Here is a 15816-nt window from a genome sequence, read left to right as displayed (position 1 = left end):
TCTCCATGTTGAGAAAAACAAGTTTCAGTATTGGTTATATAAAAAACATCATGTTCTCTGTGAAATGCAATGAATTTGGCTCATGGTTGCTACTTAGCAGCTAAATGATCATAGTGGTGTTATTAAGGTGAATTAAAAGGGTATTCAAATGGTTTAGTACACGCAGTAATATGTCTTTGGTAGACTGTCTGTGTCTCATACACACATTTCATTGCACGTCCTATTTACAGTGCAAAAGTCTACAGCCATGTCCTCAAGTCTGCAAGGCTGCACTTAGACCAGCCGAATGGCCTAACAATAATTTGCAGATGTCTTAAGTCATTTTGTGACTTATCACAGTGCAACATACTGAAAAAATGTACATTTTCAAAATAATGACTTCAATAAAAATTCCTTCCAGAGGCCTGGAAGACAACTAATAAATGACTTTGTAAAATTGGTGGGGTTCTCCTTTAAATAGTAGTATGGTAATCGTAAACAACTATTGAGCAGAAAGAACTCCTGCACCGCTGCTGAACACTTTTTAATTGCGAAGCTGCATTCTCCAAAACAGCTGATGATTGTTCAACATTTCCATGTGGGTTTGGTTATCCACAAAAATAACACACGAATGAATGCATGCTGTTTACCAATGAAACCGAAGGCCCCACGTCGCAGTCTTTTCCAACAGTGCATCAGAAAAAGAGAGAATTAAGTCCTGTAGAAGCAGAAATCACCTGTTTCCCGTGAGTGAACACATCACATCAATCAAAAAGCTCACTAAAATCAAAAATGTCAAGTTCTGATGAAACACATTGAAGCCTGAAAGCAACAAGGAGCCTGAACAAACGAACTCACTGGGTATCCCTGCTCCGTATGTGGGATAGGATCTAAGTCGACTTGTTGGGAAGTTAAAAGCTTTCCCAACCACAGCTTTACTCTTACTTGTTGACCTTGCATAAAGGGAGTTGCTGTTGTTTTTGTATGTGGTTAGCTGCCCTGCTCTTGCAGACCAAACAGCTGGTTAAGAGCTGAACTTGACTTGCAGGTGAACTGCCCAGCCCTGATCTGTGTGTGTGTTTGTGTGTGTGTGTGTGTGTGTGTGTGTGTGTGTGTGTGTGTGTGTGTGCGAACCGCTGTATATTTATCCTCCTGTGAAAGGTGGTTAGGGGCCCATAATAGACATGCACAGGCTGGCCAACGTAAGATAGCTGCTGTGAATTACAGACTAAAGCTACCTCAGTCCTCTAGAGTAGCCTCTGTCTGAGAGGGTCGAATTGTTTTGCTCACTGTTCCCTTCTGAGGATCAGCTCCTGTGATGTACACTAAGAATAGCATTAAAAGACTTTTTAAAAGACATTCTCCTGCAGTTGACAGGGCTTTCGATGGTTTATTACCTAGCTCAGCGCGCAGCAATATCCCATCGCTTAAGCTATTACAAAGATACCGTGCTTGTGCTTTGAGTGAATTTACAAGTGATTGTATTTTTTTTTCTTAATACACGTGTCCGCTCTTCCCTTGTGTATTTGATTTATTTCAACCAGGAGAAGAAAGGAGAGTTAAATTGACTTGACAGGACTTGATTGCTGCCTCTGTTTTGTTTTATAATGCGAGAGCCAAGCATAACAGCTTCTGTATTACAGTCAGACGTGGAACATTTGTCAGGAAGTTTTCATAAACAAGTCAAGACTGTGAGGCTGGGCAAATATTAAATACGCCGTTATTTACTGTAGAAACAAACTGCAGAGAAGAATTGAATTATACAGAGTCCACACAATCCACCCCAACTCCTACACATACATATGCACAAGCATACAGTACACAACAAGCTGTACAAATAGCACAGATATATAGGCACACATAACAAGTACGTACTTAGTCTGTGCTTAGCACCAGTAAACGAGTTGTTTTATGAGTCAATGTCCATCTTGATAGGGAGAAATAAAAACCCTTCCCCTCCTTCCTCCCTTCATCTCTCCTCCAGTGCCCTCCACTCCTAAATCAGGCCCTTGAGATGGGGAGGGGAAGTCGCCCTGGGCACCTCGAGTGGCTCACACAATAGCAGATTTACAAGGTTTTAAATTTCTACGAGGGGCCCTCACCAACCCAGCTGTGGCCCCTTTCAGATGGAGGGGACCCTTTGAGTTTATTACCTTGTCCTAGGACAAAAAGTAATGCTGCTCTCTGACATGAATACTCACTGCTGCTGTTGTTACATTTGCCATGAGTTTTGTTGATGTAAATCCCCAGCAAAATTGCGCAAAAGCCAGACAGCGATGTTGAAAGTTCGTTCAGTGGAAATCAATCACCCAATCAATCTTTCACTTCACCTGTCCCACTTTATTTGTCGTGCACTTTTAAACAAGTGCTGAGTGGTTTTGTAGAAACTCGGGCCAAAACCTCAGAGGAGGAGCGAGCCAAGAAAAGAGTGTTGAGCATGTACTTCACTATAATATAGAGCAAAATGGCTTGGATTGATTAATGTTGAGAGAAACAGGCTTGAATGAAGCATATGAGAGGCTACACTTTTATTTCACTTTTCGGCTCGTCAACAAAGCCAAGGCAATTTTCTAAACTAATCCTGAGTGGTCCTCTCCTGCGCCCGTTGTATTTATCTGTTCTCCACCTCATTCAGATCCCTCTTCAAATCTGGTCCCTGTTGAATTAAGATGTGACATGGCTAAGCCGTGTGGGCATTAGCCTTGATTTGACTCTGTCGAGCTTGGCCACGTTTTAGAGTAGCCCTCCCGCAGTTGCAGGTGTTTGTCTCATTTATTGGCATAAAAAGTAATTTTGTCCCTCTGCCTAATGCTGCTGCTTGTCAATGGATAGATAATGATGGTGCTGCTAACTGCTAACTCTGATATGTGTGTTTGCTGGTGTGTTTCCACAGGAGGAGTGCCAGAACTACATCAGGGTGCTGCTGGTGAATGGGAACAGGCTGTTTACCTGCGGGACTAATGCCTTCACCCCCATCTGCACCAACCGAACAGTATGAACATCACTTTCTCTTTGTAGCCTGCTTTTGCTGCTTGTTGCTGCCATGTTATGTTGGCTCACAAGAATGCTATTCTTAACTTAGTTAAAGCATATGTTTAAGTAACATATTAAACTCCCTTGTCTGGTCCAAATAAAGTCAGCAAGTCATTTTTGCACAATAATGTTGGGGAGACACCTGAGGGAAATCAAAGATGATGTGTAAGTTAGCACTACTGCTGGCAGGCTAATGTGTTAGCATGTTGGCTACCTTATAAACCACACTAGCTGCAGGTTTTGCCGTGTAGTTTTATTCATTTTTATATAACCAAGGGTATATTTCAGTTACAACCAATGTTTTTTTGTTTTTCTACTATGTTATGCTCTTTTCTCTTCATTACATTAAGATTTTCAGCACCGCAAAATTGGGGCTTGTTTAGCAAAAGTTACCTCACTTTAAAGGATCGTTATATCATAGAAATCGAAATAATAGAAATAACAGACTCATTGAAAGGTTTTTGGCACTGGATGCATTCCAGTCACACTGACAGTCACAGTTACTGCTTTTTCCCTTTTCTTCAGCGATCTTATTCTTCACTGAAGAATAAGCCTTTCTGACGCATTCAGTTGTCTTTGTCAGTGATGTGACCCTCACCTTACAATCCCTCTCCATGTTGCAGTGCATAATGAAAGTTGACGGCAGCCAAAGTTTCTTTTTTTCTCTAATATCTGTCACAGTTGATTGCCAGTGCTTGCTAAAATTCTGTTAAATCATACTTGTTACTCCAGAAACACGCCCTAATAAGTTATTATCCTTGAATAACAGTGATAAGTCAAGCTGGGTAAGCCTGATAACAAAACAAATATGTAGACCGAAGTCTTATTGACTAAACTGACAGTGTCAGAAGGGAAGGCCAAGGTTGATCAGCACGTTTAATCAAGGTGTGATTGAGTCGTGTAGTTTATATCGCAGGATTTACTGTTTGAGCTGTTGTGCCTGTTCTCACCTCCTTTGTTGTGCAGCCGGGGATGTGGACTAATTATAAGATTAATTCTATTAGGCATGATTATTTACAAAGTTGTGTTTTCTCAAACTTGTTAAATGTCGTGATCAAAATATTGCCTTGAGCTTATTACTCCTGATAATCTTGGCGTTTGCCTAAAAGTAAACATATCCTTGTCTCCTCTGCGCTGCTTTGCTGTTCTTAGTGAGTTATTGCACACAGCTTCTCTTCTTTGTATCAAATTGTGTTGTTTTTTCTTTATTTTATCTATTATTCTAGTGCTGTGCAGTGTTTTCATTTTGAGTTGCCGTTGCGTTTCAGCAGGCTCTTGGAAAATGATTTTGGGGGTGGGAGGGTGTATTAACCACTGGTTTTTAACTTGCTGCCACCCTTTAAATTTTATCACAAAAGCGTACCGTGATAATAACCGTGTTTCTTGAGAAATGGCCAGTTCACAAATTGTTTTATCCCCTCTTGTTCGAGACAAATATCCACTGATGTTAAGTATAGACGAGCATTTAAAATGCCAGAGTGTTGTGTTTACCCGAAAACAAATATGTACATCTACTTTGTGAGATATCAGAAGTGGTGGAGGCAGGAGTTTACTATTATGATGACATTTGTTTTTGTCCAAAAGCACTGCATCCAAAGGTCATGGGCTCATAATGCTGTTTACTGCTGTGAAAATACATATAGTTGAAATGTCATGACATTATTACAACAGTATTTCATCAGGCCTTGTCATATTTACCCACTGAACGTCCGTTATTGTGAAACACAGGTTGGGCACAGCAACAGCAATGGAATCACACTCTGACAGATTTACTATCAGCTGTGATGGATGAACAGAGACGGAGCAGAATACTTTATTAGTTAAATAAGTGCTCGGAGGTTATAGATTAAGCAGCTGTTAATTTCCCTGACTTTCGGCAGCGCTGCCCCTGTTGATGATGATGCTGATGGTGATAATGAGAGTGATCATGACGATTAGGGGCTTTTCTTTTCTTTTTTATGTGTGATAAATCATTAACAAGAGCAGAAGTCAGAATGTCTTTACCTAAAAGCATTAAAGAGGAGCATTTTTGAACCATTTAACAGCTTTTTTAAAAGTCATTTCAAGAGGACATCGTGTACTGAAGTACTGAATATGTGTATTTGGATTTGTGGATTTAATGTTTTTGACGATTCAAATACCAAATTCATTTAATATGTTTCTTTTTGTTTTTTTCAGTCAATACATTGTAGGAAAAGCAAGGTCTCCGGACACCTAATGAACATATGCTAAAATAAATGAAGATTAGATTGCAGATTCTTCCTTTCTAGCACACTGTTATGTTACAATCTATTCATCTCTGTGATTATATTAAAGGAAAAGTTTGAAATTTTGGGAAATTCCCATTTTAGTTTTCTTGCCAAGAGAAGACTGATACAGCTTTAATGTTTGTACGCTAAGCACGAAGCTGCAGCCAATTCACTTAGCGTAGTGTAAAGACTTGAAATGGGCAAGCAGCTAGCCTGGCTCTGCTCAAAGGTAACAAAATCCATAAAATGAATTAAGCTACTCGTTAACATGGGAGTGGAATTAATCTTCTCATCTCATCTGTCAAGCTATTATAATAATTTCAGTGCTTGTTGACAGAATGGTATTAATAAAGGGGCTTATTATAAAGATGATTATAGTGTTGAAGTTGGAACTTCTATAAGGATTTTGTTTTGTACAACAGCAGAATTTGAAAACTCGTTTGTTCTGTTTGCACGGCAGATAGCTGCTAGGGTGAGTCATGCTTATATGAAGCTTGTTGCTAGATTTCTCAAAAAGCCACAATGGTGTTTCAGCAGCACCATACATAGCACCCAACGGGCTCTCACAGCAGTCTCTCTGACATCTCTATCAGAAGCATTCAAAGTCACTTCAGGGTCCTACTCGCACAGCTGCTGGGTGCACTATAGAGATGACTTTCACTCCTCTTCCTAAAAATGCAACAGACGCACTGCCGTCTATCTATTTATCACTCCTCCTCTTGTTTTTCTAAATGACCCAGCTGACCTTAAAGCGGCTGTTCCGGCCCACAGAATGAGACCCGTCAATACCAGGCTTTCATCTCAGGCCGGCAGAGCTCACACAGGGCTGCTCTGTTTTGTGGTGGTTTTGGCGGAGCAGAGGTGACTGGAGTTAACAGAACCCCTGATCCAAATCGACTAGCTCCAGGAAATTGGCTAAAGAAGTCGCCTGTTTTCCCCTAACGCGTGCACTGAATGGAGTCCGGCCTCCTGTGTGGAAGAGCGGATTATTCAGTCGCTGAAAATGTGAAAATGCATGAGGGGAAATTGAGCTGTGAATCTTACAGGATTTGTGCTGTCACTGGTGGACCAGCAGGGAGTCAAACATGTGGAATATCCTGAGTGATGGAAAAGTAATTGCAAATAGAATAATTTTAATTATCATTTGTGAAAAACCTGAGATTAGTGCAATCTCCATACTTTGCATCATGCGTTGGCCCTCAGAACTTAGATGAACTTGGATGGAAGCAGAAACCATGAGCTAATCCCTGTATACTGTGTTTACTTTTGCACCATAAAATATAATTACATCTTGGATTTAAAAAACGCATTACTTCTTTTTGATATTCAAGGCAGAGTCAGTGAACTATGGCTTGTATATATATATTTTTTTCCAATCTAAGAACCAGTGCAGTGTGTCAGGGCTAAGCCAGGGTCATGCTATGAAGTATTTTTAAAGAGCGGGGAGTCGGATTTGGCTTCATATTCAAAGGCTGAGTACGAGTGAAGACTGCATCTCACATCAGGCCTGTTTTGGACTCAGAGAGGCTTGTGTGGTGTAATAATGTTATAATGAGACAAACAGCTGCTTGTTCTATAGAGGCATCCAAATTTAAGCCAAGGAAACACTGCAGCCAAATGACTTTATTTAAGAATCCACTTTTAGGAATCGCATTGCTTTCTGAACAGTTGGTTTCTTCACAATGGACTTGAAGCAGCTGCTGTGTTTGTGGGTTTTATGCTGCTAATGATTCTAAAAATTAGCAAATTATGTTTCCTGCTCCTGAAGGTTTTGCTCATATATATCTTTTGTGTGTGTGTGTTTCTCAGTAGATGTAAACCAAACAAAACACAGTGAGATGAAGAATTTTTTTCTATCCTGCATCATTTGCATTTTGGCAGGAACAAACAAAACATTACCAGACTTCTGTGATTTGAATTTTAATGTTGCCCTGTGATACTCTGTCCTATATTTTTATGCAGTTTTTTTAGAATTATCCATCATTTAGAAATACTAAGAAAATGCATCTTGTCTCATCCATTTTGCCTCTTTCCATTATAAACTTGCTTCTTCTCTCCTCTACCTTGTCCTATTTTGTTTTTCCCCTTAATTGCAGCTGACAAATTTGACAGAGATCCATGACCAGATCAGTGGGATGGCTCGGTGTCCTTACAACCCCCTCCACAACTCCACTGCCCTCATCACCTCCAGTGGGGAGCTTTATGCTGCCACAGCCATGGACTTCTCTGGGCGAGACCCCGCCATCTACCGCAGCCTGGGTGGCCTGCCACCCCTCCGCACTGCCCAGTACAACTCCAAGTGGCTGAACGGTAGGAGACGTTAAAGTTTATGTAAATCTAATTTTACTTTCCCCTATGGAACATCAGCACTGCAGCTGATGGGGGATCAGGGTTTTGCTCAGGGAAACTTAATCATGGCAGATGCTTATCTAACATGGGAGGTGGAATCTGTCTGGATTGTGTTCCCACTCAAATCACCATTGTGCTGTGTGAAGTGGCGTGGCAAGTGCTAAAAACGATCCTTTTCACAATTCTTCTGTTGCCTTTAATCAGTAAAAAATAATTATCTCTACTTACTAAGCAACTAGAAGATCATACTTATCTCAAACTCTCTCTGAGGAGCATAAAATTGTGAATTCTTCACAAATCAATGTTCTTTTTTCCCCCTGAAAGCTCAGGCCCACTTCAAGCGCAAACCTCCTCAGCGGGAACTTCAGACAGCTTAAGGTGTCCAGCCTACAGTGGAGCAGGTCAATCTGTATCTTGTCAGCAAGTGACTTTTATCTGATTCACATTTAAGCTAAATTGAAAAAAAACCCAAAAAAACAAATTAAAAGCCACCACATACATTGCTTTGCAGCAACCTTCAGGGACAAGGCTTAATAACTAATTTTATGGTGAATTGATTTTCTTCCTCTGTCTCCCCTTGCACCTGCGCAGAGGAGAGGAGGGTTGAAATGAGGAGGAGGGGGGGGGGACACACTCTCATTTAAAGGAGAATTAAATCACTGCCAGTGAAAATAAAGTGTGCGGTTAAGATCCAATAATGTCATACATAAAGATGAACGCCTTAGCAGTGACAGTGTCATGGAGGTCGTGTGTTTCAGATAGGGGAGAGCTATTACGCTACACCTGTTTTGGCCATTTCTCATCCTAACCTTTAGGTTTGGGGAGTGAAAAATGAGTTTTCTTATTACAACACAACGCCATTAATAACACGGCCTGTAGTTATTAATCCTGATCACCTGCTGTTGTGTGGGCCTCACGCTCACACACAGTACGAGTCAATCAGTCATAACACGTCCCCCGTCTCTCCCCGACTCCCTCGTACTCCCACAGCCTTAAATATTGTTTCTTCTTCCTCTATGCACACTTAATCTTTCTCTTTGCTTTCTTCAATTTTTCTTTCTCTGCCTTCATTTTCCTCGTCCCGTGTTACCTCTCCTTTGACAGAACCGAACTTTGTCTCCTCCTACGATATCGGCAACTTCACCTACTTCTTCTTCCGGGAAAACGCTGTGGAGCATGACTGCGGCCGGACGGTATTTTCCCGCGCAGGACGGGTCTGTAAGAATGACATTGGCGGCCGCTTCCTCCTAGAGGACACGTGGACCACCTTCATGAAGGCCAGGCTGAACTGCTCCCGACCAGGAGAAATCCCCTTCAACTACAATGAGCTGCAGGGAACGTTTTACCTGCCCGAGCTGGAGCTACTCTACGGCATTTTCACTACCAACGTGTGAGTAACACCAGATTTTGCCTTAGTTCTACTTCTACATTGTTCCAACAGAATTCACATCCACCGTGGACCAGATGCTAAACCCAGACCACTTTTTCCTTGCCCTTGCTTTCTTTTCTCACACAACACGAAGTCAACAGTAACAAAGTCAAATAACAAGTCAAACAAATATTTGAAAGAATTTTAGAAAGAGGTCGACAAAAGCTGCGTCACATTTCTAACTAGTTAGCAGCTGTTGATTTTGGCTTTTGAAATGACAAAATTGAGCTACTGTTAGCTCCATGAGTTGATGGAAAATCAACATTTCCAGTTAATGTTTAAAAAAAAGTAAGCTCAAACAAGAGTCTTAAATATTCACCTGTTGGATACTTATACACTATGGAAAGCTAAGAAAGGGGTCCCTGGTTTTCTTTGAAGACATGGAAATAAAGGAGCAGCACTGTCCTCAGTTAGTCCTACCTGCTAGTTTAAACATGCAACGCAAAGGTTTGATTATGCTTTATTGGTCATATTTTTAAGCAGTATGTTTAAATTTTAATTGTTCCAAGGCCTATGTTATTATTTATTCAACAATTTCAGTTTTGCATTAGCAAATTAATTTTTTTCTGCCACAAGTGATTCGTAAATTTCCACAAATTGCTCTGTTTCCCATCTAAGGCCTTTCTATTTTGTACTGTAATATGCATGCATTTCTCGCAGCCTTTGTGAATAATCAGATTGAGTCGTTTGATTGAATTAAATCAACCCAGTTCTAATCGTATGTTTGATAGTATGTATAATTTGCATTGTGAAGGATGACCTGAAGTGAGTTCCAGCTCTCAGCATCTTGGGATCAGATGAAATATATGGACACATATCGGCAGATTTTTCTTCTCTTTTTATTCTTTGTTGATTTTAATGCACCTGCAGAATAGCTTCATGTATAATTCAGGGTGTTTTTGGCTTGACACTGGCATTTGTGTAAACAATCACGCTTTGTCTGCATCTGCATTAACTTGGCATGTGACCTTTTTGTGGCATGTGCACTGAGTATATAGAATAGAGTGATACATAACATGACAATGATGTTTACATGGCATATTTAAAAGTGCATCTCAAATTGAATTTCCTGTAGAAATCTCCTCTCATAAGGACTCAAACCAGCCGACAAACAGACTTGCTTGCTCCTCTGCCCACTCATGTTTAAATAATGTGAAAAAGCTTATCATCATGTACACTGTATCATGCACATGGGGGACGTAAGAGATGAGATGCATCCATGGATGAAAACTATTATTTTCTATTTTCACAAACGCCATTTCCTCTCTTTTCTCTCTCATCTTTTAACCTCCTCATACTCACTAACACACAGACACACACACTCATGCACGCACAGACCATTATTAAAAGCTGAGTAATCTATTCTTTATGGTCAATGCCTTCACATTGCTGAAAAAGAAGTCTTTTGAAGGGTATTGGAAACATTTCCCCCTGCAGGCACAGAGTTTAATGAACAGCCACATTGGATTATAATTCACTTCGCCCAAGTCTCACAGTTTGAGTTGAGAGTTAATACTCTCATTCTTTACTTTCTCTTCGGAGGGAGGAGACCGGTACTTGTTGAAACTGACAGCTTAAAAAGTCAAAGCTGTATTTCAGGAACGAGATCTGTACAGTTAATCAGAGGGGCCCAACAGCTTAACTGAGTCCTATTGCTGGATTTATAATCCAATAATGACAATCACTTATGACGGCGTCTGTGTGCCCGGTGTTGGATTTGTATTGTTGGATGAAATGCAAACATACAGAGGCCAGCTTTACAAAGACCAAGAAAATCTGAACAGGGTTTTCTTCTAGAGCTGTGGTGTTCTTTTTATAGAGTTCTTCCTCCTAATACCTTCCTCTGTTTGTCCCTCTCCCATCCATCATCCCCCCCATCCTCTCTCCCCTCTCCCCACTTTGTTGGGTGTCTTTTTTCTTGTTCCAAACATTCAGAAACAGCATTGCTGCATCTGCGGTGTGTGCCTTCAATCTCAGTGCCATATCACAAGTCTTCAATGGGCCCTTCAAGTACCAGGAGAACTCGAGGTCTGCGTGGCTTCCCTACCCCAACCCCAACCCGGACTTTCAGGTACAACACTGAAACAGGACAAATAGTCTACCTGTTATGAAATGTGTGAGACAGACATAAAGCAGAGGTATGGACAGTATTGTACACAGTGTTGACAGTATAAAGTGCAGGGAGAACGGTTATTGTTAAGATTATGAGGTATAAGGTGACAATGTGCATGATGTGATGTGTAGAGAACTCAGTCTCAGCCTCCGAGAACTGAGGAGTCTTATGACTTGGGGAAGAAGCTGTTGCTCAGTCTTGTTGTAAGAGCCCAAATGCTTCGGTATCTTTTCCCGGACGGCAGGAGAGTGAACGGTTTGTGTGGGTGCGCAGGGTCGTCCACAGTGCTGAGGGCTTTGCGGATGTGGCATGTGGTGTAAATGTCCTTGGTCGGGAGGAAAGTGACCCCAATGATCTTTTCAGCTGTTCTCACTACCTGCTGCAGGTGCTATGCCACTAAGTAGGTGAAATGTTTATCGTGTTCACCGTCTTAGTTGTATCTTTGTGCAAAGATACAATTTTGGCATTACTATAGTCACATCATTAGCTGGCTACAAATACATTGACAAAAGCAAATATGCGTGTGAGTTAAAGTTCAGAGCTAATCCTTAATGATCATTTGTTCATGCTTGAGGTGGTTTAGACTCATCAAAACTGCCTGCCTGAGGAAATTTGTGCATGTGGTGTTTATGTGTGTGTGTGTGTCCTCATAAATAAATGTGTGTGCACCCTGATGAGCGTGCCTCAGAGTTCCAGCAAATGCTTCACTCTCATTAATTTCCTTTCTCTTTCAATCATCCCTCTCTCTCCTCATGAACACACATGTTATGACCGCTCGTTATAAAATCCAGTGATTTTTACAATGGCACCATCATCATTCCTTTAAGATCTTTCACAGACTCATTCTCTGAACTGCGGTTCCTTACTCATAAACTGTTTTGCACAAGTGGCACTTTATGTTTATTCTCTGTCCTAAAGCCCAGAGGAGCAAACCGAGTGCAGGGGCATTATCCCATTTTGAGGTGCTGCTCTGTCCTGATGACACAAAGGGAATGTTTTATTAGAAGAGGTGGCTCTCAGTTGTCGTGGGCTTAGCAGATAGTGAGGGAGCTAGTCCATGCAGCTCTCCATGAGGGATTGAATTCCCTCGGAGGTCTGGCGGCCAATGAGTGGCACACGTCTCACTTCTGCAAGTTTCCCATCAGTGGGACCTCAATCATGTTTCCATCCGGAGGGTGCATGAGCGTTCGCGGTGCCTGCTATCGAAAAGTTATGCACGCATTATCTATAATGACATGGTCGTGCAGAAAAAATGCTAGCTGTGACAGGTTACTGAGAAAAATATACAACATTATCTATATGTCTAAAATGCACTTACCTTCGAGAAAACCAATTTCCGTCATCTGGTCAGTGCTGACCACAGATTTATCTTGATCAGCAGACTGTAGGGACATCACATAGAGGTTCCTATACACCCATCAGCCCATGTTCCTCAAGGATAAACCAGGATCGGTTTCTCCTCTCCATCCGCCTCTCTCCATTTAAGCTTTGGCACAATGGCTGCTCCTCACTGCTGGACCGATGCACACTTTATCTAGGTTTCAGTGACATCTTCATCAAGCATTTGTCAGTGTTGGAGGATTAGATTTACGAGCACAGGATTTATGGCCTGCACTTGTTTTTTTCCCCCCAGCCCTTTGTGCACACACACCTACAAACATGTACATGAACAAACACACACCTACGGGGAGACCAGCATCTATAAAAGCCACTGGCCGTGCACATCTCTGCTGTACACAAATACGCCTGCAAAAATAGAGGGCTGCAGATTTCTGCCAAATAGGGATGTGACGGTGAACTCATCGCTCCACAGTCACACTGATCACTGATTGAGAGCTTAATTCCCTGTGTGTCTGCAGAGAAAATCCCTCCTATTTATTTCTACCACACAGAGTGATCCTGCTGTGTTTATTCAAGCTGTGAGTCATGTTCTTTGGTCTTTAGGACCTAATGCCGTCTCTCTGTTGTACAGGTTTTCTGTCGCACTGTAATCACTTACTGTAAAAACCCATTCATTGTTAAGTTCCATATGTAGGAGAAAATGGAGTCTGAGGCAAAAGCTGATGGAAAGTTTGTTAGAGACATTTCAACTTTGTTTATCATCATTTTGAGCCACAACTGAGCATCAGATCTTAATGGGATGCTGAAATTTAACAACATGGGGTACATTTTAAACAAAAGGCCATTTGGCAAAAACATGCTGTAATATAGCCATATTTCTCAGTGGCACTTATCATCCTGGCAGAGCAGAGTGTGCTGATGATGAGCGGGACAGCTGAGTGTTGGATGGGTCCTCAGCCAAATGATGGTTCTGTCCCTCACCTTGACTGCGCTGAGGAAATCACCACATCCGTCTCTCTCTGTACATTCACAGATGTGATAGACCCTCGCTGGTCAGCACCTAACTTTGTCTCACTGTGGCAGAAATGCAATCATGCAGACACTTTGGGATTCACACACATGCAAGTAATGCAAGGACGAAGCCCAGAAGAGAACCTTAGACATTAGTTGTCATTTGGCTGAGGCGCATGCTTCACATTCAAGGCACATATACACACTGTTGCATTTCCACGTCCTTCAGGGCTTTAATTTCCCATGTCCTGATGTGGTGAGGGCACTGAAGCGTTGCACATCCCAGGGAATCCCGCTATGACTCTCATCTGTCAGCCCAGGGAAGGCCAGGAATAGATCCGTATAAAGTGTCTGCGGTGCTGCTGCTACTATGGCTAGTCAGCGGGAACTAATCACCACCCAAGGTCCAGTCTCAGCTCAGTACCACGAAGCCGTGAACGCTTAGCCTCGAGCAAATTTTCTCCAGTGCTTCTGTGATACATTGTCATAAACAAAAGCAGCTCCAGGTATTGGGATTAGTGTGGCGGTCTTGGAGTAGCTCCTTTGCTTTGTGGATGGGCCTTCAGTCCAAACCCATGTCCCCAGTCTGGGACCTCTTTTACTGAGAAGAGACATGCATGGTTAGATTTACTCATACAGCTCTGCCTCAGCCGGACTGGCCTCACTTGGTCCCATTCTGCTCGGTGGAATCAACAGAATTAATATTTTCACAGTGGCTCATTGTAATACAGGATGCTTTTGATAGCATTGTCATCTTTTAATATTTTGTGTCTTAGAGAAAAAGAAGAGGAAATTCAAATTTTATTGTTGAAAGCACATATAAACTTGTGCAGTCTGCAACATCACAAACAAATAAAAATACTTTTGACTCCTTAATATTTCCTTATTTTCAGTCCCACTTGGAGACAGTACACTTTATTGAACTGCATGTAATAACAGAACTTGGGGAAATATCTTACATATCAGATATATGACATTATAACCAAGAGCTGTGGCACCAGCGCTGCTTCGTGTGGGACACAGAATGAGGATGTGGAGCCAATAGTGCCTGACAAAACCAAATTAATCTGTTATTCCAACTGTTTTCTAGGCAGGTCCTAACATTGTCGATGCAAGTAATTTTGATATTTTTGGGAGAGTCCTTTGTTTGAATTAGATTGCAGCATTTTACAGGATGCATATTTTGTGTAATATAAAAAGCAATAATGAAGCTTTGAAAATAACAACATTTCTGAGATTTTAGCTTATTTTTGAGGTTCAAGAAAAAATAACAGCCAGACTCATTACTATTGAGTTACTAATAAAACTCCCCAGCAATATATATGCATATGAGGAAGAATCTAATAAAAGAGATAACTGCATGCTCAGTCAAACATTCATTCACTCTTCTTTCATCAGCTGTGATGTGTTCACTACAAAAGCCTTAAGGATGTGAGTACAGCAAACCATCACATCGAGGTGGTAATCGACATTAAAGCCTTGTTCATTTAATCATTCAATCCTTCTCTTTCCCCGTCTCTGGCAGCACTTATTAACATCGCTTGCCATCCCAAATAGCTTGGCTTTTATTGATGTAGTCAGTCAAACTTATCCTTTCTGTCCTCCCCATCTCCACAGTGCGGCACAATCGACTCTGGCTCCTACGTGAACCTAACTGAAAGAAACCTGCAGGACGCTCAGAAGTTTTTGCTCATGCATGAGGTGGTCCAGCCCGTGGTTCCTGTGCCCTACTTCATGGAGGATAATGTGCGCTTCACTCATGTGGCGGTGGATGTGGTGCAGGGGAAAGACATGCTGTTTCACATCATTTTCTTGGCTACAGGTAGGTTAATAGCATGGAGTGTTTTTTGACTTCCTGTGCACAAGTGCATGTTTTATAAAGCTGCTCTGTTCTCATACATGTGCAGTACTTGTGTCTACGTGCTGTCATTTTCGGTTATCTTAACATAAACATAGGTGCATAGGTGCATAGGTCTTTTTTTGTTATTTCACACAAGGGATTTCTGTATTTTTGCCTTGATTTTCACCTCCTTTCACAGGTTTAATGTGGATTTGATGCAAAAAAAAATATATTAAATCACAAACTGTCAAATGCCCATCAGGCTTCAGCACTATTACATTAAACATGTGATGACAGTTTTTTTTCAGTCAAATCTGATAAAATCACACTCTGGAGGAGCAGAATGGTTTTAGGACTGCTAAAATTAATAGACCTATTACCTATTATACCCCTAACCTTATTCTTTTATTGTCGGTGAATGTTGATTGTTATAGATGAATACTTCCAAAGTCAATAGCTTTAAGCCCTTGAA

The 15816-nt window shown here is 41.4% G+C and overlaps 1 protein-coding gene across 5 annotated transcripts in view; it reads left to right on the top strand.

The window, feature by feature from the left end:
• The window catches only part of sema5a (sema domain, seven thrombospondin repeats (type 1 and type 1-like), transmembrane domain (TM) and short cytoplasmic domain, (semaphorin) 5A), a 113255-nt gene that overhangs the window by 49004 nt on the left and 48435 nt on the right, over positions 1–15816 (top strand). For all 5 annotated transcript variants that reach the window (XR_006841448.1, XM_046371649.1, XM_046371648.1 and 2 more), the window contains 5 exons: positions 2873–2971; positions 7358–7571; positions 8715–9000; positions 10975–11110; positions 15122–15326. Coding sequence is in view for 4 of the 5 variants with exons in the window: in XM_046371649.1 (XP_046227605.1) it covers positions 2873–2971; positions 7358–7571; positions 8715–9000; positions 10975–11110; positions 15122–15326 (940 nt within the window). In the remaining variant the exon portion in view is untranslated. The remainder of the gene's footprint in view (positions 1–2872; positions 2972–7357; positions 7572–8714; positions 9001–10974; positions 11111–15121; positions 15327–15816) is intronic.

Source organism: Scatophagus argus, chromosome 18 (assembly GCF_020382885.2).
Source record: "Scatophagus argus isolate fScaArg1 chromosome 18, fScaArg1.pri, whole genome shotgun sequence".
NCBI classification, from domain to species: Eukaryota; Metazoa; Chordata; class Actinopteri; family Scatophagidae; genus Scatophagus; species Scatophagus argus.
Note: the sequence above shows the minus strand (reverse complement) of the source record. Positions and strands in the feature narration are given on the sequence as shown.